The sequence below is a fragment of the Hypanus sabinus genome, chromosome 18 (genome assembly GCF_030144855.1).
Source record: "Hypanus sabinus isolate sHypSab1 chromosome 18, sHypSab1.hap1, whole genome shotgun sequence".
Lineage (NCBI taxonomy): Eukaryota > Metazoa > Chordata > Chondrichthyes > Myliobatiformes > Dasyatidae > Hypanus > Hypanus sabinus.
The window spans coordinates 60,789,939-60,813,687 of NC_082723.1; the positions used below are offsets into that span (position 1 = coordinate 60,789,939).

At 44.9% G+C, this 23,749-nt stretch overlaps 1 protein-coding gene across 1 annotated transcript in view; it reads right to left on the minus strand.

Annotated features, from left to right (window-relative positions):
• Positions 1–23,749, minus strand: part of LOC132407258 (collagen alpha-1(V) chain-like) — a 202,960-nt gene that overhangs the window by 26,318 nt on the left and 152,893 nt on the right. The window contains exons 43-48 of the mRNA XM_059993518.1: positions 18,925–18,978; positions 15,860–15,913; positions 14,053–14,106; positions 12,779–12,832; positions 2,373–2,390; positions 1,418–1,471 (exon numbers count right to left, since the gene is read on the minus strand). Of these exons, the coding sequence (XP_059849501.1) occupies positions 1,418–1,471; positions 2,373–2,390; positions 12,779–12,832; positions 14,053–14,106; positions 15,860–15,913; positions 18,925–18,978 (288 nt within the window). The remainder of the gene's footprint in view (positions 1–1,417; positions 1,472–2,372; positions 2,391–12,778; positions 12,833–14,052; positions 14,107–15,859; positions 15,914–18,924; positions 18,979–23,749) is intronic.

Below are 23,749 nucleotides of genomic sequence, written 5' to 3' on the forward strand. Positions count from 1 at the left end.
GTCGATCCGACATCGGATTCATCAGGCATCCCCGGAACCCCTGGAATTTGGAGTGACATCCAATCCCGATGGGCCAGCAGAGAAGATAAAGGAAATGTAAAGACAGACAGACAGAATGCTGGAGGAGCCCAGCAGGGCAGGCAGATTCTGTGGAAAGGAATAAAGAGTCAACGTTGCAGGCCAAGATCCTTCATCAGGACTGGAAAGGAAGGGGGAAGAAGCTGGAATAAGAAGGTGGGGGAGGGGAAACAGTGTAACCTGACAGGTGGTAGGTAACACCCAGCGAGAGGGAAGGGGGTAAATCTGGCATCTTTAATTAAAACCAGGACCACTGGGAGACAACAGGGAGCTCACGGTATAACTCCCTCCCATCTTTGTATTCTCAGTGGCATCAAACAGTTCCCGGTTTCTTCTTCCCTAAAAGTTGTGGGACTTTGGATTGTACTTGCCTGCCTGTATTGTCCTCACCTCCCTCACGCCTGCTGAGAGCACTTGTTTCTCCTTCCGCTTTCACCTCATTCCCACACCCCGACATCAACTGGAGACTGTTACCCTCAGTCCCTCATCTACAGAGGGGACAGCGTGCGCAGCGACAAGGAAATTATATTGTCTTCGGAAGTCACAAAAGCGTTGGAAAATCTGCGGTCGTAGTTGCTTCACTAGACGTTCATAACAAAGGTATAACAGTAAAGCAGAGCTGCAGGTCTCCAACTCAAACTGTAAGCAACTCTCAGCACGGAGGGAGGGGAGAACAAGAAAAGAGCTGAAAGACTGGGTGCCATGGAGGTGTAGCTGTTAGCGCGACGTCGGGGTGGCTCGGAGTTCACAGTTCCATTCCGGCACTGCTCTGGGAGGAATCCTCCCAGTGGAATGGGTGCTCCAGTGTCTCCCCCAGAGTCCAAGGACGTGCTGCAGGTTAATTATCCCACGGTGAGGTTAGGGTTAATCTGGGTTGTGGGGTAGCATGGCTTGATGGACTGGAAGGTCCTTCTCCATATTGTGTCACTAAATACAGACAGATAGATAGATAAACGTTTCCCTGATGGTCATTTTCATTCTGAAAACTAGCTCAGGTAGATGAGGGAGATTCTTTTGATAAGAACAATCTGGGATACAGTTCAATTTATGCCAGTGTGAATCAGGCTTACAAATTTCCTTGAAGTACAGAAAATACAGATGCAGCTCTCTGAATCACTGAACATTTACAAACAGATGATTATATAAACATCACAACCTATAAGGAAAGCTAATGCACAATCAAAATGACAATTTAGACTGTAATCCAACAGCGCCCAATAGGGAATCGAAACATTATGGGTACTGTATATTAAAATGAAGTGCAGATATTATGAGTATAAAACTGTGCTTGATGTCCAGCCCACCTGGAGGGACACATGGAACAAAGTTCAATACTTACTGGTGGTCCTCGAATGCCTTTTCTTCCTGGGCTTCCTGTAAATCCTTTAAGACCCTGAGAACAAATGGTAAACCTGTTCAGTTTTAGTTGCATTTTGATCTGTCTGCACTTCTCTCTGAAAAGGTAAAGCAGCCGGCATAATCACAGACCCTATCCACCCCAGACTTATCCTCTCTTCTGCCACCCTGCTTCCCCAGGGCAGAGGACACACAAGCCTGAAAGCACGTGCTCCCGGGCTCAAACTCAAAGATGGCTTCTCCCCACTGAGATGTCAATTAAGTTGGACGCTTGGCCTCACAATCGACCTCGTTATGATCTCGCGCCCGATGGCCTACCTATGCTACACTTTCTCTGTTCCACTTTATTCTGAATTCTGTTGCCGTGTTACCGCGCTCCACCCCAACGCACCGTGTAACGACCTGAACAGCTTGCAAGACACTGATGAACCAGTTCCAACTCCATCATCCCGCTGAGTGTTGAACTGATAATCGCTGATAGTAGGTAGGTAAATCTAAAATCACTGTAACATTGGGGCAACATAGCACTGAATGGGAAACCCTGAGCAAATGCTACGGGCGGGAGAGTTTCACCAAGGGGCTTCGACATGATTCACAACTTTCATCAGTTTCAGTTGACCTGATCTTGGAAGAACCCTGGTGTCCATTTAGCACAAAGCACATTGCAATTCTAATTCATTACCCATGTAACATCCAGCTGAATCCAATGGGGGAGAGGGAGGGGGAACCTGTCTGTGGATCAGAGGCAGTATACACCCCACTGGAAAGGGTTTTCACTCTGTACACAACTAAAGCCAATGAAATGGACCTTCACTATAGGAATGACTTCCACACCAATGCACTCTCTGCACTGGGGGCAAAACACTTACCACAAGTGCAACGCTACAGGAGTGACTTGTGCACCAACACACTCACTGCACAGGGGGCAAACCACTTACCTTAAGTCCAAGGCGACCCTGCAGGAGAGAACAAAACACTAAGCTTGATTTCCATGACATGAAATAATCCGTATCGAACATACTTGATTGACAATGCCACCCTCCCTAAAAGAAAAGCTGGAAAAAGACCTGAGTTCATTACAGATTATGGCCAGGTAAAAATAGTTTTCTATTAATGTTGTTCAACATCCTCTGAACCTTCTCCTTCAAATCTACTGACTCCGAGTCACACAGCAATCTTCGACCCATTGAATCTGCATCGGCCATCAGGCACCAATCTATGCTAAATACGGAGCATTCTCCACACATTCTCATTTGCTCACCCCACGTTCTAGCCCTCAAACACACACTAGGGGCAATTATCCACCAACCAGCACGACTTTGGAATGAGGGAGGAAACCGAAGCTCCCAGGGGAAACCCTTGTGGCCCCAGGGAGAATGTGCGCCTGAGCTCAGGGTTGGAGCTCGGAGGAAATGGCTTCACAAAATGTGTTACGGAGCCATCTCCTGGGATGAGATCTAGCTGGAGCTTCACCTGATCGCTTCAGGGCATAAGGCGAAGACCTGAGCTGTAGAGAGAAGTTAGCCAGGCTAGGTTTTTAATTCCCTGAATGTGACAGAATGAGGGGCAACCATATAGAAGTGTTTCACACCGTGACAGACATCATATTAGAATTTTCTCCAGAGTCCAAAGCTAGGGGGCATAGGCTTAGTGAGGGAGGGGGCAGATTTAAAAGGGACCTGAGAGGCAACATTTTCACACAGACAATAGCGGTTAAATGGAACGAGTCGCCAAAGGAAGTAGCTGAGGCAGGTATCACTTGGTTAGGTACATGCAGGGGCGAGTCTTGGAGAGGAATGGACTGAACGTGGGAAATTGGTTCTATCTGGGTGGGCACCGTGGAATTCAGAGTCAGGTTTATTATCACCGGCATGTGTCGAGAAATCTGTTAACTTAGCAGCAGCAGTTCAATGCAATACATAATAGGGAAGAAAAAAAATAAAATAATAATAACAACAATAAATAAGTAGATCAATTACAGTATATGCATATTGAATAGATTAATAATCGTAAAAAAACAGAATATATATTAAAAAAGTGAGGTAGTGTTCACGGGATCAATGTCCATTTAGGAATCTCATGGCAGAAGGGAAGAAGCTGTTCCTGAATCGCTGAGTGTGTGCCTTCAGGCTTCTGTGCCTCCTACCTGATGGTAACAGTGAGAAAAGAGCATGCCCTGGGTGCTGGAGGTCCTTAATAGTGGACGCTGCCTTCCTGCGACAGCACTCCCTGAAGATATCCTGGGTACATTGTAGGCTAGAACCCAAGGTGGAGCTGACTAGATTTACAATCCCATGCAGTTCCTTTTGGCCCTGTGCAGTAGCCCCCCCCCCACCCACCCACCCCCATACCAGACAGTGATCGGCCTGTCAGAATGCTCTCCACGGTACATCTATAGAAGTTTTTGAGATACCAAATCTCTTCAAACTCCTGATGAAGCATAGTCATTGTCTTGCCTTCTTTATAACTGCATCGATATGTTAGATTAGATTAGATTAGATTAGATTAAGATCAACTAGGTTAGATCCTCAGAGGTCTTGACACAAAGGAACTTGAAGCTGCTCACTCTCTCCACTTCTGATCCCTCTATGAGGGATGGTATGTAAGTGTGGACTGGCTGGGCCAAAGCCTGTATCTGTGCTGTATTGCTCTGACTTTATTGACTAAGGTGTATCTCTTGGGATATCTCTTCCATGCCCCTGTTGTTCGGATACCGGACATGCACCTGAACTGGGATCTTGTGCCAGATAAGCAGCATACAACCAGACTTCCTTCAAGATCTGAACCTTGGGCAAGTAATTTGGGTAATGATTAAAATATGTGAACCACTTGAAGCTTTAACAGTGCACCGCATTAATTAACGTGCACAACCTACCAGAACTCCTGGCAACCCTTTCCTTCCTTCATCACCAGGGTGACCAGCTTCTCCCTGCCAACACAAATAATGTCACTTTGATTTACTATACAATGCCAAATAGATAAAGTTTATGCAAGCATATCTTAAATTAAATACATCTGACTCTCAATAATATCAAACCATCTGGTCCTCCCTGGGAATAACAGATTTAAAGACTTAAAATTGTTACGTGACTCAAAATATTTTAAAATTAAAATATAATAAAATCAATTAAATATTTAGGAAAATAATTAAAAGTCTAAATAATTAAGCTTAAATAATTAAAAACCCAAAAAATAATTTACTCCCTGTGGCCACTTCATTAGGTACACCTGCTCGTTAATGCAAATATCTAATCAGTCAATCATGTGGACATCCAGCCTCTGCCCAGTCAGGTTGGTATCAGATTCATACTGCAGTGTTGGCAGTCCCAGGATAATCGGAATCCATAATGGAGGTAAGGAGCGGAGGTAGAGTATGGTAAGGTAGGGGTAGAGGAGGAGGTAGGGTAGGGTAGGGGTAGGGATGGGGGTTGGAAGGCAATTAGTTCTCTTTGATTGATGTGCCTCACAGCTGTGGCTCAAAGGTGCCGTCTTCTGGCCGAGTATGGAACTACAGTTCCAACTCTCCCACTGCGGGGACGAAACACCTCTCTCCTTATCACCGAGTAAAAACAGATGAAAAAATGCATCCAAATTTCAGCTTAAAATATTACAGTTAATAGCTAAAGCACAAGTAAATGAAGATTGAAATAAACCTTTCAGGTGCTGGCTACAGTTCAGCACATCACATCACAGAAACCAGACCCCACTCAATGGACTCTGCCTATACTTCTTGCTGCATCAGCAAGGTAGCAGTCAGCATAATCAGAAACCCTACCCACCCGGACATTCTCCTCTCTCCCCTCTTGCACCAGGCCGAAGATACAAAAACCCTGTAAGCAAGGCTGAAGGACATCCTCTATCCCATTGTTATCAGACTCTTGAACAGACCTCATATAACCTTATAATAATAACCTTAATAACCTGGTAGGGATTTTACACCTTATTGTTCACCTGCACAGCACTTTCTCTGTAGTTTTTACACTTTATTGTACATCATACGTGGAATGCTCTGCCCCAGAAGGCAGTGGAGGCCAAGTCTCTGGATGCATTCAAGAGAGAGTTAGATAGAGCTCTTATAGATAGTGGGGTCAAGGGATATGGGGAGAGGGCTGGAACGGGGTACTGATTGTGTATGATCAGCCATGATCACAATGAACGGCGGTGCTGGCTAGAAGGGCTGAATGGCCTACTCCTGCACCTACTGTCTGTTGTTTTAATCTGTCATTATTTTGCCTCAATACACCATGTAATGAACAGTATGCACGAATATGCAAAAATGAACTAATTCTAATTCCATCTAAATTAAAAAGAGAAAATGCTAGAAATACTGAAGAATTCCCCACTTCAGTCCCACACTGACCTGTCAGTCTGTTAGAGTGAGGTCCACCACAAGCCTGAGAGACAACACTTCATCTTCTGTCTGGGCAGGAGGCGACAATACTGAATTGTACAACTCCAGGCACCCTGATTTCTCCACCCGCCTCAGTGGACTATCTATGATATTGGTTGTATTCTGCATCTCCTCTTCCCCACTCAGCTTTTACCCTCTCTGGGAGTGGGAGGCTGTACCCAGACTAACCTGTCTGGCTGTCTGTCTGCTCTGGCAGTGGGAGGCTGTGCCCAGACTAACCTGTCTGGCTGTCTGTCTGCTCTGGCAGTGGGAGGCTGTGCCCAGACTAACCTGTCTGGCTGTCTGTCTGCTCTGGGAGTGGGAGGCTGTGCCCAGACTAACCTGTCTGGCTGTCTGTCTGCTCTGGGAGTGGAGGCTGTGCCCAGACTAACCTGTCTGGCTGTCTGTCTGCTCTGGGAGTGGAGGCTGTGCCCAGACTAACCTGTCTGGCTGTCTGTCTGCTCTGGCAGTGGGAGGCTGTGCGCAGACTAACCTGTCTGGCTGTCTGTCTGCTACACTTTTGTTATTTTGTCTACGCTCCTTTGCACACAGTCTCACCTCTTTCACTGCTCCCACTCACTCACTGACAAGATCACCTCATTTATCACTTAGTCTCGTGGCCAAACCAGTAATAAAAGGGAAAACAACAACAGGGAGCAGAATAAAGTGTTCCTGTTACAGAGGGAGAGCAATGCAGGCAGGCAATAAGGTGCAAGGTCATCAAGGGATCAAGAGTTCATCTAGATAGTGAGAGGGCCTAGCAGTGGATGCTAAGAGAATATTTTCCTTGAAAGGACATTAAGAATTGGAGGCTGAGTTTCAGACTAAGAGGTTGACACTTCTTAAAGAAGATATATTTATTTTCGGAAGCAGCTGTTCATCATCTGCACCCTCGTCTCCGGAGAAGTGAGGCTGAGGTCAGGGGGAGATCAGTCATGGTTGAACTACCCATAATGCTGTTCTCATGACAGGTAAATGGAAACTGGGCATCACCCTTGCAGACTTCGAAACTTCCACACAATCTGCGTTTAGAGGAGACATCACATGCAATGAACAATATTCTTCTTCTTAGTTATACATGAACTTCCAATATATGTGCCTTTACCCTCAGTTGTAGAGGTCTGACCTAAGCACAGTATTCAGCTCAGGGTAAAGATGGTAGAGTGATGGAACCATGGTTGACAAGAGAGCTGGAACTTTTAGTCAAGAGGAAGAGAGATGTATAGAACACAGAACAGTACAACTCAGGAACAGGCCATTCAGCCCACAATGTTGTACTGAACCAGCTAAAAAGCAAATCAAAAACATCCTTCTACCTACACAATGTCCATATCCCTCTATCTTCCTCACATCCATGTGCCTGTCCAAATGTCTCTAACAAGCCTCTAATGTACTTGCCTCCACCACCATACCAGGCAGCACATTCCAGGCATTCACAACTCTCTGAGTAAAAAACTTACCCCTCTCCCCCACAAACCTACCCCATCTCACCTTCAATGCATGCCCTCTGGTATTAGATATAGCAATCCTGGAAACAAATACTCCCCGTCCACTCTATCCATGCCTCTCATAATCTTGTAAACCTCTGTCAGATCTCCACTCAGCCTCCTGTGCTCCAGAGAAAACAACCCAAGTTTATCCAGCCCTCGTGATAGCACATGCCCTCTAAACTCGGCAGCATCCTGGTGAACCTGTCCAAGTTGCATGCCATCTTGGACAATGACTCCCATCCACTCCATAATGTACTGGTTAGGCACAGGAGTACATTCAGCCAGAGACTCATTCCACCGAGATGCAACACTGAGCGTCATAGGAAGTCATTCCTACCTGTGGCCATCAAACTTTACAACTCCTCCCTCGGAGTGTCAGACACCCTGAGCCAATAGGCTGGTCCTGGACTTATTTCCACTTGGCATGATTAACTTATTATTTAATTATTTATGGTTTTATATTACTATATTTCCTCACTATTCTTGGTTGGTGCGGCTGTAACGAAACCCAATTTCCCTCGGGATCAATAAAGTCTGTCTGTCTGTCAAACCTCTTCTGCACCCTCTCCAGAGCCTCAACATCCTTCCTAGAGTTGGGCGATCAGAACCGTATACAATTCTCCAGATGTTGCCCAACCAAAGCTTTATTAAGTCACAACGTAACCTCCTGACTTTTGAACCCAGTTCCTCGACCGATAAAAATAAGCATTCCATAAGCCTTCTTAACCACCTCATCAACCTACGTAGCCAATTTCATGAAGCTATGAACTTGAATCCTAAGATCTCACCACTCAGCAACACTGTCGAGGATCTTGCCCTTAGCAGTGTACTGACTCCTTGCATTTGCCCCACTGAGGTGCAGCATCTCACATTTATCTGGGTTGAACTCCATCTGCCATTTCTTTGCCCATATTTGCAACTAATTTATATTGAGCTGTAATCTTTGTCAGTTTTCTACACTATTCACAACTCCACCAACCTTGGTGTCATCCACAAACTTACCAAGCCACCCATCTATATTTTCATCCAGGTCATTTATATACTTCACAAACAGCAGAGGTCCCAACACAGATCCCTGTAGAAACCACTAATTACAGACCTCCAGCTCGAATAAGCCCCTTCAACCACAACCCTCTGTCTTCTATGTGCAAGACTGTTCTGAATCGAGGTATTCAATTTGCATCTTAATCTCCTAGATTAGCCTCCCATGAGGTTTAGGAAGCAAAAAGCAAACAGTGCTCTTGAGAGTTATCATGTAGCTGGCAGGGACCTTAAGAAAGGGTTTAGGGGAGTTTAAAGGGCTTGGTGGATAGGCATTCTACACATACGGGAAGAATAGGAGGATGTCCAGAGTGAGAGTGGGAGTGCTTAGGGATAAAGGGGATAACATGCCCGAAGTCAGAGAAGGTAGGGAAAGTCCTTAACAAATACTTTGCTTCAGTCTTCACCAGGGAGAAGGACCTTGATGAATGTGAGTTCAGCATAGAACAGAGCAATAGGCTGGAGCATGTTGGGGTCAAGGAAGAGGCTGTGTTGGAGCTTTTGAAACAATAATAGGATAAGTAAGTCCCTGGGTTGGATGAAGTATACTCCTGGTAACAACGGGAAGTGAGTGAAGAGATTGCTGGGGAGTTGAAGATGATCTTTGTATCCTCACTGGCCACAGGATAGGAGGACCTGAGGTTTGAGGAATGGCAAATATTGCACTTTTGTTCAAGAAAGGAAATAAAAATGATCCTAGGAACTATAGACCAGTAAGTCTAATGTCAGTTAGACAAATTATTGGAGAGGATTCTTAGGGATGGGGAATTATCAGTATTTGGAGAAGCATAATCTTTTTAGAAATAGTCAGCACGATTTTATGAGGGACAGGTCATGCCTCAGGAGCCTGATTGACTTTATCAAAGGGGTGACAAAACAAATTGATAACAGTAGAGTGGTGGATGTGGTGTATATAGATTTTAGTAAGGTGTTTGACAAGGTTCCCATGGAAATCTCATCTTGAAATCTATGAGACATGGGATCAGTGGAAACTCAGCAGCATGAGTGTGGAATTGGCAAACCCACAAACAGCAGAAGGCGGTAATAGATGGATCACATTCTACCTGAATGTGTGTCCAGTGTCCAATGTCCAGTGGTGTTCTGCATGGACCCCTGCTCTTTGTGATTTTAATCAGTGACTTAGGTGGGAAGTGGAATGGTTTGCAGATGATATGAAGGTTGATGCAATGGATAATGTAGAAGGTCATTCTGGGTTAGAACAGGACATTGACAGCATTTAGAGCTGGGCTGAGAGCTGGGCAGATGGACTTCTGTCTAGGAAAGTGTGAAGTGACACCCTTTGGAAGCATAAAGTTGAAGGCAGTGTACAAGGTTAATGTACAGAGTACAGGATTCTTAGCAGTGTGGAGGAACAGAGGGATCTTGGGCTCCACATCCATAGATCCCTCAAAGATGCAGTGCAAGATGATGGGGCGGTTAAAAAGGTGTTGGCATTTGTTATTCAGAGTATTGAGTTCGAGAGCAATGAGGTAATATTACAGCTCTGGTTAGTCTATACTTGGAATATTGTGCTCAGTTCTGTTCATCAGAGGAAGGGTGTGGAAGTTTTGGAGAGCGTGAAGAGGAGATTTACTAGGATATGTCTTCTGAGGATAGTTTGAGTGAGATAGGGCTTTTCTCTTTGGAGTCGAGGAGGATGAGAGGCAACTTGATAGAGGTGAATAAGATTTTAAGAGGCATAGATTGAGTGGATAGCCAGTGCCTTTTTACCAGCATGGCAATGGGTAAAACTAGAGGAGCAAGGTTCAGGAGGCTTAGGGGGTGACGTTAGGGGTAGATTTATAACCCAGAGAGTGGTAAGTGACTGGAATCACTGCTGGGGATGGTGATCCAGGCTGATACATTAGGGGTATTTAAGTGCCTTTTAGGCACATGGATGAAAAATAAATGAAGATTTATGAACTGTGTAGGATGGAAGGGTTAGATTGTCTGTGGAGTAGGTTAAAAAAATTGGCACAACATCATGGGCCAAAGATCTTGTACTGCGCTCTACTGTTCTATGGTCTTTGTAAAACATAAAGGTTTTTACTCTTCACGTATGTGAAGGATTTACGGAATAAGGTCAATTCAATTTTAATACGCAAACAGAAGTCGACTTAACTGCAGCAAGACATTTTGTGCTACGTTACTCAAACCTTTTCTAATGACTAACATATCATCTGCTTTGCTAATTGCTTGCCAAACCTACACAATAACTTGCAGTAATCTGTGTAAAAGGATACCCAGGTCCCTCTGAACACCAGCACCTTTTAAGCTCTCATCATCAAAACATACTCTGCTTTTTTGTTGGCCAAAGTGAATGACCTGACGTTTGCACATTTGCCGACTCACCCCCTTACTTAACCTGTCTATAGCCCCCAAAAGTTCTCTGCATCCTCCAACAGTCCACGTTGCCTCTCAGCTTAGTATCGTCAGCACCTAAAACATTTTCTGCTTCTCTTATCTCAGGTACAGCCTGATACGAAACGTGAAAGGTACAGAAGCCCGAAGTTCCACACCAGCAGGTTCAAGACAGCTTCCTCCTCCAACCACTTGGTCCTTGAACCAACTAGCAAAGCCCAAGCACTACAGTTTAGTGACACAATAACCTCTCCGATTTGCTTTTGCTCTAAAGTGGACTTGTTTGTTCTAATTCAATTCAATTCAAGTTCAACTTTCATTCAACTACATGAATACAGCCAAACGAGACAGCGTTACTCCGAGGTCAATGCGCAAAACACAGTACCAACAGTCACACACGGCACAAATCACACACAACGTGTCTAAAACAGAAGGATACAGCCATTCAGTAGAAGAGCCCGAACTCAAGCCATACAACGCTGCTGAAATCTGCAGACCACAATAGAGTTTGTCTTCTGCCAAGCGAGCACTAGAGGGCAGCACCGACTGCAGCCTGGACACCGCACTCTTCCTTGCAAAAATTGTGTATAGTTCACGCTTAGTTTGTCTTTCTACTGCTTATCCGATGCTCTGTACCAGTGATGCTGCTGTAAGTTTTTTCATGGCACCTGGGCATACAAGTATGAAACTCAACTTTGACTTTGACCTGCCAAATATTTCTAGAATTTTCTGTTTTAAATTTTTTAATCTCATGTTACAGACTTTTAGTGGGATAGTCTAAACTAGCACAACCTCAGCACATTTTGCAACATTCATTAAAATGCACCAACCAGAAAACTGAGAATCTGGCCACAGATCAGCCAAAGAGAGGTGACTGCTTCATAAATGCATGCTTACTTAAACATTGGAAGGCTCGCTAAAGCGTGTCTATTGATGCAAACTGACTTTGAGAAGGTCAACGCAGTTTTAATTTGACTGCCACGGCAAGGACCAGGAAGCTTTGCAAACACACAGGAGGTGGGTACACTGGTGCTGCAGTGTGTAAGTGACTGGCCTGGTAATCCCAAACAGTGGATTAACATGCCAAGTTAAATTGGCATCTGTGAAGTTTAAATGGAATTAATTAAATAACTTGCAATTAAAAAATAATCCTTGTGACAATCAAGATCATGAAACTCCTGGACTGTTACTGAAGGACAGCTGGTTCACTTCAGTCTCTCGAGCCGCACTCCCCACACTGGTCCATTTACGACTCAAGCCCAATATCAACCAGACTGACTCTTTGCCTCAGCCTGCAATGACCCACCAAACCTTAAAGGCACCAAAAAGGATTGAAGTGGATCATGAAACTGGCTTAACAGCACCTTTGAGGTCTCTAATAAGGGAGCTATGTGCTGGCTTTGCTAACCAGGTCCATATCCTGAAAGAGAAGCCAAAGTAAAAGAGATTGCGGGCATTTAACTTTGTAACGAAGGCACAGACAGTAGAAGTGGGCAGAGTGTTAAACGGGTGGTCAATCTGAGCCTTCGGATGCATGTGTCTAAATTGTAGGTAGGATGGAAGCTACCTTCTGCCATCAATAGACAGGGTGTGTGCAAAATGAAGCCTGCTTTTCAATGCCATATTCCCATAAGACCATGTTTGTCCATTCAGTGCAGAGACAGGGGAAGAATCTCCTTGCCTTTGCGTTTGATGGGTGCTGGTGTGTATTGCCGATGTTGTGCACATGTGATCGGCTGCAGCTTTATCCAGGTGTGCTTTCTGCCCTGCTCAAGGAGATGACCTGGTGACATGTCTGACAGCTGCAGGAGGAACCACTCCAGGGTGGTGCCCAGGATAATTTTTTACAGCTCTCCCGGAGCGGGGCTTGTAATTCACATTTCATTGCTTAGCTGCAAGTAGGGCTGAAACGTTAATCTGAAATAAAAACAGGAAATGATGGAAAAACTCAGCAGTCTGGGCAGCATCAGTGCAGAAAGAAATGGAGATTCCCTTTCCAGAAATGCTGCTCGACTTGCTGAGTGAGTTCAACAGGTTCTGCTTGCGTTTGGGGTTCCGTTACCTGCTCACCCTTCTGGCCCAATATTCCCGGTAAGCCTTCAAGTCCTGGTTTCCCCTTAAACAGAGAGACACAAACAGATAATTCAGAATTGAACCTTTTTACAAATACTGCTATTCAATTTCACTTTGAAGTTAAGACATGGAAAAAAATACCGAACTTCCAAATTTGTGAGTCAAGAAGTTATTGTTGATGAGAAGGAGCAGTAAGTCTGCCTAGGAAGGCACAGGCAGTGGCAGAGAGCTGGAATACCTGATCAAGTTTGCATTAGTTATATTTTTAACATCAGGGCAGCTCAGACCCACTGCAAAATCAATGTTTCACACCAATGCCCTCGAAGAACAGAAAATCCTATAAAAAGCAGTGGAAAGGTCCAGTCCATCACGGGTAAAGCCCTCCCTACCATTGAGCACATCTACACAAAGCATTGTCACAGGAAAACAGCATCCTTGTCACACTCTCTTCCTGTTGCTGCCATCAGGAAGGAGATACAGGAGTCTCAGGACTCACACCACCAGGTTCAGGAATAGTTATTAACCTTCAACCATCAGGCTCTTGAACCACAGGGGATAACTTCCCTTGCCCTATCATGAACTGTTCCCACAACCCATGGACTCACTTTCAAGGACTCTTCATCTCATGTTCTTGATATTTATTATTTATTTATTTATTATTACTATTTCATTCTTTTTGCATTTGCACAGTTTGCTGTGTTTTGCACACTGGTTAAACTCCCAAGTTGGTGCGGTCTTTCACTGATTCTGCTATGTTATTGGACTTACTGAGTATGCCTGCAAAAATATGAATTTCAGGGTTGTATATGGTGATATGTATGTACTTTGGTAATAAATTTACTTTGAACTTTGAATTTTCATCATTTAGCCACAATCTACTGTGTTGTTCATCTAAGATGTTTCACAAAGCTACACTTGTGATATTAAGATACAAATAAAATTTAAAATTTCCTCCACATACCTTCTTGCCTGGGTCACCGGGAGGTCCTGAAATTCCTGCATCACCTCTCGATCCCTGGGACAAGGATAAAACTTTGCTGAGATGATGTGAGGTGAAGAAGACTGACAGTTCAATCAGAATGTTCTACAGGTAAGTGTTACCACTGTTACCTTCTGACCTTTCACCCCCAGACAGTCCAATCAAAATGTTACACAGGTAAGAGTCACAACTGCTACCTTTGTCCCTTCACCAACACCCCCCCTCCACCCGCCCCACTGACAGTTCAGTCAGAATGTTATTCAGTTAAGCGTCACAACTATTACCTTCTGACCTTTCACCCCCTGACCCCCTTTTTTAGGTCTGGCTCCGGGAATGCCCTGCAAAACAACATAGGATTTACATTGATTATGAAAGGTTACCTTGCGGTTTTCAATGTTATTCTTTAAAAGATTCAGCACAAGTTATTCCTTTATCTTCTAATGAGGTAGATGCAGCACAAAAGATAGAGAATTAAAAAAGCACAATAAATATAAATACCTAAGATTGCTTATATCTATTGATTGTATATTCCACAAAGTGTTGCCAGGCACAGAAGCATGGGCATGTCTGTACACAAGGTGACAGGAAACAATGAGCAATGATTTTTTGGGGGGGTGGGTGGAGGGTGGAGGTGGTGATCAGCCTTACCGCTTGGGGAAAGTAATTGTTTTGGAGTCTGGTGGTCCTGGTGTGGATGGAATGCAGCTTTCTCCCTGATGGGAGTGTGGTGAACTACATTTACCTCTCTGGACACCCCCCCCCCCCCACTGACTGCTCCTGTGGCTCCTCCCACGGACCCCGGTATAAAGGCAACTGGGGACACCGCCCCGGTCTCAGTCTCCAGGATGTAGTGTGGTGGTCATTTGCTGCTTCTTCTTTCTTCCAGTCAATAAAGCCTATATCTCGCCTCGTGTCTCCGAGAGTTATTGATGGTGCATCAGGGAGTGGGACAAACAGTCCATAAGCAGGGCAGGTGGGATCCTTCATGATGTCACTGACCCTTTTCTGGCACCTTTCTGTGTGTACGTGATTGATGGCGGGTAGGCTGCTGCCGGTGATACGTTGGGCAGTTTCGGCTACCCGGTTTAAAGCTTTCCTGTCCGCCGCAGTGCAGCTTCCGTCCCAAGCAGTGATGCAGCTTGTCAGGATGTTCGCTTACTGAACAGCTGTGGAATGACGAGGATACGGATGTGCAGAGTCACGGCATTCTACAGTGCAGACGGTATTTGTATGTCACGGTGTAGAAGATTGACGTACATTCTAATGGGATATAAAATAGGACGTAGAGCTGGGCTGAGAAGTGGCAGATGGAGTTCAGTCCGGCGAAGATTGAAGTGATTCACTTTGGAAGGTTGAACTTGAAGGCCGAACACGGGGTTAATGGCAGCGTGGAGGAACAGAAGGATCCTGGGGTCCGCATCTGTAGATCCCTCAAAGACGCAGCACATGTCGATGGGTCAGTTAAAAAGCCGTACGGTGTGTTGGGCTTCGGTATTCAGGGAGTTGAGTTCAAGAGCAATGAGGAAATATTACAGCTCTTTCAAACTCAGGTTAGACAGGACTTGGAATGTCGTGTTCAGTTCTGGTCAGCTCATCACAGGAAGGATGTGGAAGCTTTAGAGGGGGAGCACCTCCTAATAACTTGGCAACTGAATTTATGTTTGTGGTCTTCTGCTACTGTTGTCCACCCACTTCAAGCTTCAACGTGCTGTGTGTTCACAGATGCTCTCCTGCACACCACTGTTGTAACGGTGCCTTCCTGTCAGCTTGAACCAGTCTGGACATTCTCCTACGACCCCTTTCAGTAACAAGGAATTTTCGCCCACGGAACTGCCACTCACCGGCTGTTTTTCTGTTTCTCAGCAAACTCTAGAGACTGTTGTGCATGAGAATCCCAGGAGATCAGCAGTTTCTGAGATACACAAACCACATGGTCTGGCACCAACAATCATTCCACAGTCAAAGTCACTTAGATCACATTTCTTCCCCATTCTGATGGATGGACTGAACAACTGACCCTCTTGATCACGTCTGCTCCTGTGCCTTATGCTAACTATTAACCCAGCACCATGTTAATGAGCCACAACTTACAGGAGGTCCAATTGATCCAGATGGTCCTGCTGGTCCCCTCTCGCCCCTTAGGCCCTGAAATTCAGAAACAATAAGTCAGTACTTCAATGGTCAAAATCAGCCGTGGCTCATGTATGTAACAACTAATACAGTGCTCACAATAGAACAGTGATCTATTCATTGGAGGGAGAACTGAGTCACTCTGGAGGTATTGGTGAATTCAGCATTGTTCCTGCCTTTGTTTGCAAATCACTCATTGGCCTCGTCCCTCCGCATCCCTCCAACTCACAGTCACAGAGACATGAAGAGAAACAGCAGCAAAACAGGCCCTTCAGCCCATTGAATCTGCACTGACCTTTGACCCTTCCATTTACACCAATCTTACACTAATCCTATTTTTTAGTTCTCCCTGCATCTCTTCAAATCTTACCACTCACTCTCTTCCACAATGAGCAATTCACAGAGTCCAATGAACCTCCAGAATGCACATCTTCGGAATCTGGGAGGACACCCAAGTGCTCACAAAGAGAACGTGCAAACTCCACACTGACAGCACTGAGCTCAGAAATGAACCCAGGTAACTGACGCTCCGATGCAGTGGATCTAGAGTCTGTACCACGGTTCCACCCATCCTTTGAAGCCTCCATCCCCCAACAACAGCTTCTCATGCACATCCCATTTGAATGGTGTTCGACTCACCCGTGTTCAAAACCCGAGATTCATTCTTTCCCTATCCTCTCTGTTCCTTGGTGTCAACGTGTTAGAAGATTTATCTTGGGCCCAATATAATGATGCAATTATGCAGAAAGTGTGGCAGTGGCTATATTTCATTAGGAGTCTGAGGAGATTTGGGATGTCACTGAAGCAAATTTCACCAGATGTGCCACGGAGAGCATCCTGACTGGTTGCACTATTTGTCTGGTATGAAGGTACCATTGCACAGGATCAGAAAATGCTGCAGGGATTTGTAAATTCAGCCAGCTCCATCATGGGCACTAGCCTCCCCACAATCACGGAAATCCTCAAAGAGTAATGCCTCAAGAAAGTGTCATTGTTCAGACCAGGACATGCTCGCTTCTCGTTGTCACCTAAAGACACACACTCAGCATTTCAGGAACATCTTCTTCCCCTTTGCCATCAGATTTCTGAATGAAGCATGAACCCATGAACACAACCTCACTATTTTGCACTCCTGATGAAGGTTTTCGGCCCGAAACGTCGTCACTACCTCCTCCCATAGATGCTGTCTGGCCTGCTGAGTTCTGCCTGCATTTTGTGTTTTTACTCACTATTTTGCTCTTTCTTTGCACTACTTATCTATTTAAAAAAAAAATTCTTGGTGTGTAGGAAGGGAATGACCACCTCCTTCTGAAACCTTCAAGCCCACTTCTGTGGTCAACTGGATATCCAAAGTGATCTGCTGTAAGGTTTCAATGGGAACAGGGGGCCTAGGCTTCAATACATGTGGACTCTGGTGTAATGATGCCTGCCTTTGAAAAGCACCAGGGACAACAACTTCCTTTTGATTTGTTGGAGTGACAATCACCAGGTTCCCCTGCAGATGCATCAGAGCTTTGCATCACATCGGCTCGGCCCACGACTTCAAGAAGCTGCGGGGAGTTGTGGACACAGCTCAGTCTATCATGGAAACCAGCCTCCCCTCCGTGGACCCTATCTACACCTCTTTCTGCCTCAGTAAAGCTGCCAGCATTACCACAGACCCCATGCACCCCAAACACTCTCTCTTCTCTCTCCTCTCATGAGGCTGAAGATTAAAAAGCCTGACAGCATGTAACAACAGACTCAAGGAGAGCGTCTATCCCACTACTATAACTATATTGAATTGACCCGTAGTATGATCAGACAGACCCTTGATCTCACAATCTACACCGTCAGACCTTGCACTTAATTGTCCGCCCGCACTGCAGTCTCTCTGTGACATTGACTCTGCAGTCTACGATTGTGTTACTGCTCCTCTTCCTTCTACAATGCTCTGACCTGTGAAGGATCTGTAGGCTGGCATGCAAAACAAAGTTCTCCAGTGCACCTCGCTACACGTGACAATGATAATAAACCAGCGTAGCGGAGACAGGGCAGTGAGTCTCTGCGGTGTAAATATAGGATCTGAGCATCATCAAATGCCATGGGACTCAATACATTGAAGATAGGATGTTAGTTGATGATCTCTTAAGGAGGGGTCTCTGACGAAAGATCATCGACCTGAAACAATAGTCGTTTCTCTTTCCACAGGTGCTGCCAATCTACTGAGTCTTTTCCTGCACTTTGCATTCTTATTTCAAATTTCCGGCATCTACGTCATTCCTTTGATCTCATTTTACTTTGTCCAGCAAGCAGCCATCATCAAAGACTGGAACGGAAACAAAGGTGGAGATTTGTTCTCTGCAGTGAGCAGTGTGTATGTGTTGAATGGCACTGATGCAATATGTTTCCAGAGTCTTTAGGGATTGAACAGCTTTGTTAACTCAATGCTCATTGCAATCTCTAAAGAACTATCAGTGCCTGAAGCCCTCAGTATAATGTTCCTTATTCGGTTTCTCTTGCCAGGCTGAAAAGCCAATTTTCTCTCTTTTCTGACTTTGATTTTGGACCTTTGCAACATGTCTACTCTAGATTTTTAAATACAAGAGATTCTGCAGATGCTGGAAATCTAGAGCAATGTGCACAAAATGCAGGAGGAACTCAATAACTCGGGCAGCAGTTATGGAAATAAAAAGCAGTCAACGTTTCAGGCCGAGACCCTTCTCTTCCTGTATTTTGAATAGCTTTGCCATGGCTCATATCCAAAGCCTCAGGACGATACAGAAACACTCTTGATAATGGTTTTAATTGCAGGCATACTTTCTCAGCAGGAACTTCGACCTGAATTGTGAAGGCTTTCTAAAAAACAAAATACTGTGCCTTACCTTTAGTCCTTTATTCCCTCTTAGTCCTCTTGGTCCTGCTTTTCCCCTCCTCCCCTAGAACAGAGAGAAGAATGTCACCAGAATAATAACTACCATGTGTCACTGAGAAATGTGATTTGTTTTAGTGTAGGAGGAACTTGTTGTTAGGATTTTGATGCATACCTCTCTTCCTGGATTCCCTGGGTGTCCTGGAACTCCATCAAGCCCATTATCACCCTGAAACAGAAATAGTTGAGAGAATACCAAGGTTATTGCAAAAGTAACACAAGAGATCCTGCAGATGCTGTAAATCTTGAGAAACACAATGCTGGAGGAATTCAGGAAGTCAGGCAGCATCTATGGAGGGGAATAAACAGTCAAATTTTTGGAAAAGATCTCAGCCTTCCCATTTCTGTCTTAACTGGTTCAACAACTATACCCCTGGTTCCTGATTCCTGAGAAGGGAAGCATCTACTTTATCAAACGCCTTTGGAAAATTGCTTGGCTCAGAGAAACACAAGAGACTGCAGATGCTGGATTCTGGAGAAATAAACAATCTGCTGGAGGAATTTGGGGGGGGGCAGAGTAGCAGGGGGGAATGGAATTGTTGACTTTTTGGGTCAAAATCCTGAATTAGAGCCTAACTGCCTCCTTTCTTCCAACATCAGCACATTCAATCATACAAAAAAAATAGGCAACTTCTGAGGATACAGAGTTTTGACCAGAGGCTAATCTGGACATCGGAAGTTTGGAGAGGAGAGGACTTCAATCAGGTCGTCATCCCGAGGGTAAAAGGCAGGGGTGGGTCACAACAGTGTAATAGAGCTTTGAGCAATGGCCAACCATTTGGGATTGATTAGCAAATGAAAGGGAGGCAGGGCAAGCACAGCGGCTGTCATCTTAGTGGGCAGAGTCAGAGTGGTGCTCTTAAGGCTTTAGCTCTTCAAGGCTTCACTCGGAGAAAGCAAAGGAAAGAAAAGCTCAAGTTATTTTTTTCCTTCTCTTCTTTACATCTGCTCAGCTAGGACAGTAGAGATACCAGGCAGGATAGTGCAATGCTCCTCCAGTGGGATGTGGGAAAGCAGGGAGACTTCCAGTGTCCTTGATCACCACAACTGTGAGAACTGCACCCAGCTGCAGCTTCTAACAAATTGCGTAGAGGAGCTGGAGCTGGAACAGGATGAACACCGGATCATTTGGGAGGCTGAAGGGGTGATAGATAGGACATATGGCGAGGTAGTTACACCCAAGGTGCAGGACACAGGAAACTGGGTGACAGTCAGGAAGGGGAAAGGGGTTAAGAAGCCAGTTCAGTGGCCATCCCCCTCGACAACGGGTATACCACTTTGGGTACTGTCACGGGTGATGACCTAATAGAGGAAAAATAAAAGTGGTTGGGTCTCTAGCACCGAGCCTGGCTCTGTGACTCTGAAGGGTAGTGGGGAGAAGAAGCACTATGGAGATTGGGGATTCATTAGGTAGGGGAATGGACAGGAAATTCTGTGGGCAAGAACGAGATTCCTGGACGGTACATTGCCTCCTGGGTGCCAGGGTTTGGGACATTCTTAGGTGGGAGGGTGAACAGCCAGAAGTTGTGTTCCATATAAGTACCAATGACATGGATAGGATGAGTGACGAGGTTCTGCAGAGGGAGTTCACGGAGGTGGTGCTAAGTTAAAGGCAGGACCTCCAGGGTTGTGATTTCAGGATTTCTACCAGTGCCACATGCTAGTGAGATTATACAGTTTAATATGTGGCTAAGGAGTTGGTATAGGTGAGAAGGCATATGATTTTTGGATTACTGGGCTCTTTTCCAGGGGAGGTGGGACTTGCAATCAAGGGACGGTTTGTATCTGAACTGGAGTAGACTACTATCCTAGCAGGAATGTTTGTTACTGTTGCACGGTGGAGTTTAAACTAGAGTTGTAGGGGAATGGGAACAGTTCATGGAGAGGTTGTGGAGGTAGATGTTGGTAAGTAGTCACTGTAGGATTCAAACGGTTGAGCATAGTGCAACAAAATCAAAACGGACGAATACAGGACTGAAGGTGTTGTATCTGAATGTGTGCAGTATACTGAATAAGGTAGATGAACTTGGAGAACAGATGCAGATTGGCAGGTATGATGTTACAGGCATCGCTGAATCATGGCTGAAAGATTATAGCTGGGAGATTAATGTCCAAGAATGCACATTGTATTGACAGGACAGGCAGGAAGACAGAGTTAGGTGTTGTAGGTCAGAATTTATTGGAGATTGTAAGGTAAAAGAAACGTTAGGGACAAGTGATCATAATATGGTCACATTTACCATGAAATTTGAGAAGGAGAAGCTAAAGTCAGATGAATCAGCATTACTGGGGAGTAAAGGGAATTACTTTGAGGAGGAGTTGGCCAGCATTTATTGGAAAAGAACACTGGCAGGGATGATGGCAGAGCAGCAATGGCTGGAATTTCAGGAAGCAACTTGGAAGGCACAGGATATATACATCCCAAAGAGGAAGAAGTATTCTGAAGGAAAGTTGACATAACCATGGCTAATAGGAGAAGTTAAAGCCAAAATAAAAGCCAAAGAGAGGGCATATAATAAGAGTAAAAATTAGTGGGCAGTTAGAGGATTGGGAAGCTTTGAAAAACCAACAGAAGGCAACTAAAAAGTCATTAAGAAGGTAAAGGTGGAAGACGAAAGTACACTACCAAAAGTTTCAATGGATACATAAAGTGTAAAAGAGAGGTGAGAGTGGGTATCGGACCACTGGAAAACAATGCTGGAGAGGTAGTAACGGGGTACAACAAAATGGCTGATGAAATGAATAAGCATTTTGCATCAGCCTTCACTGTGAAACACACTAGCAGTATGGTGGAAGTTCCAGGTGTCAGGAGGCATAAAGCATGTGAAGTGACCATAACTAGAGAGAAGGTTCTTGGGAAACTGAAAGGTCTTAAGGTAGATAAGTCACCTGGACCAGATGGTGTAAACCCCAGGGAAACCTCTGAAAGAGGTGGTTGAAGAGATAATGATCTTTCAAGAATCACAGCAATCTGGGAATGGTTCTGGAAGACTGGAAAATTACATGTGTCACCCCACTCTTCAAGAAGGGAGAGAAGCAGAAGAAAAGAAACTATAGACTGGTCAGTCTAACCTCAGCGGTTAGGAAGATGTTGGAGTCGATTATTAAGGATGAGGTCTCAAGGTGCTTGGAGGCACATGTTAAAGCAGGCCGTAGTCAGCATGCTTTCCTCAAAGGAAAATCTTGCCTGACAAATCGGTAGGAATTCTTTGAAGAAACAACAAGCAAGATAGACAAAGGAGTATCAGTTGATGTTGTGTACTTGGATTTTCAGAAGGCCTTTGAAGCTGCTTAAGAAGCTCTGAGCACATGGTATTACAGAAAAGATTCTGGCATGGATAAAGCAGTGGTTCATTAGCAGGAGGCAAAGAGTGGGAATAAAGAGATCCTCTTCTGATTGGTTGTCAGTGACTAGTGATGCTCCACAGGGGTCTGTGTTGGGACAAATTCTTCTTACATGACATGTTAATGATTTGGATGATGGAATTGTGGGCTTTCTTGCAAAGTTTGCAGATGATATGAAGATAGGTGAAGGGCAGGTAGTTTTGAGGAAGTACAGAGGCTACAGAAGGACAGACAGATTCGGAGAATTGACAAAAACATGGCAGATGGAATGCAACGTTGAGAAGTGTATTCACTTGGATTCAGAAGAATGAAGGGTGACCAATCAAATTATGAAAAGCCTTGATAGAGTGGACATGGAGAGGATGTTTACTGTGGTGGGGGGAGTCTAAGACCAGAGGACACAGCCTCAGAATAGAGGGGCATCCTTTTAGAATGGAGATGAGGAGGAACTTCTTCAGCTAGAATGGTGAATCTGTGGAATTCTTTGCCACAGGAAGTTATGGAGGCCAAGTCCTTATGTATATTTAAGGCAGAAGTTGGTAGGTTCTTGACTGGTCAGGGTATGAAGGGATACGGGGAGAAGGCTGGAGACTGGGGTTGAGAGGAACATTGGATCAGCCATTATAAAATGGTGGAGCAGATGCGATGGGCCAAATGGCCTAATTCTGTCCTATATCTTATGTTTCCATATGCTACTGAGCAAATTTCTTTGGCTGAGTACAGATGTGGCCCTTGCTACGATCTGCTGATTAATCAGAAATATAATCAGCCTGGAAGCTTTCATTTATTAACAGACTGGAAGCTGAGAAGTAACCACCTGAACTACAGAAAGTGATGCTGCTCTGGCATTCATTACAAACTCTGGTGCTCTGTATTTTAATTTGTGGTTAACTTCAGAATTTAAAGTTAAATTTGCTCAATTCCTTCACCATTCTACACTGTGTAGAACTCACCCTATTGACATGTCATCTGACCTGTCACAAAGAAGGTATGGCAGCATCTCTACTGCATTTGGAGTCCGAGGAGATCTGGGCTGTCACCAAACACCAGCATATTTCTAGAAATGCACGGTGAAGAGCATTCAGACCGGTTGCATCACTGCCTGGCACGGAGGGTCCAATGAACAGAATTGGAAGAGGCTGCAGAGGGTTGTAGATTCAACCAGTTCCATCACCTACCGTTGGGGACATCTTCAAACAGCAGTGTCTCTAGAAAGCGGCACCCATCACTAAGAAACCTGACCATCTGGAACATGCCTGCTTCTTGTTACTACCATCGGCGAGGGGATACAGGAGGTTGAAGATCTACCCCCAACATGTTAGGAACATCTTCTTCCCCTCTGCCATCAGATTAAACCAGGAACACACCCTCGTAATTCCCCTGTATTTATTTATTGTAATGTACAGTACTTTTTTCTGTTTTGCACTGTATTGCTGCTTTCTACAAAGTGTCCATAACCCTTCATTCTCTACCTTAGAACCTATTGAATGCCTCTATCATGCTTGCTTACACCACCATCCCTGGCAGTGTGCTGTGCGTAGAAAGAAAAAGACCCATAAACCTTCTTTGAGCTTACCTCCTCTCATCTTGTCTGG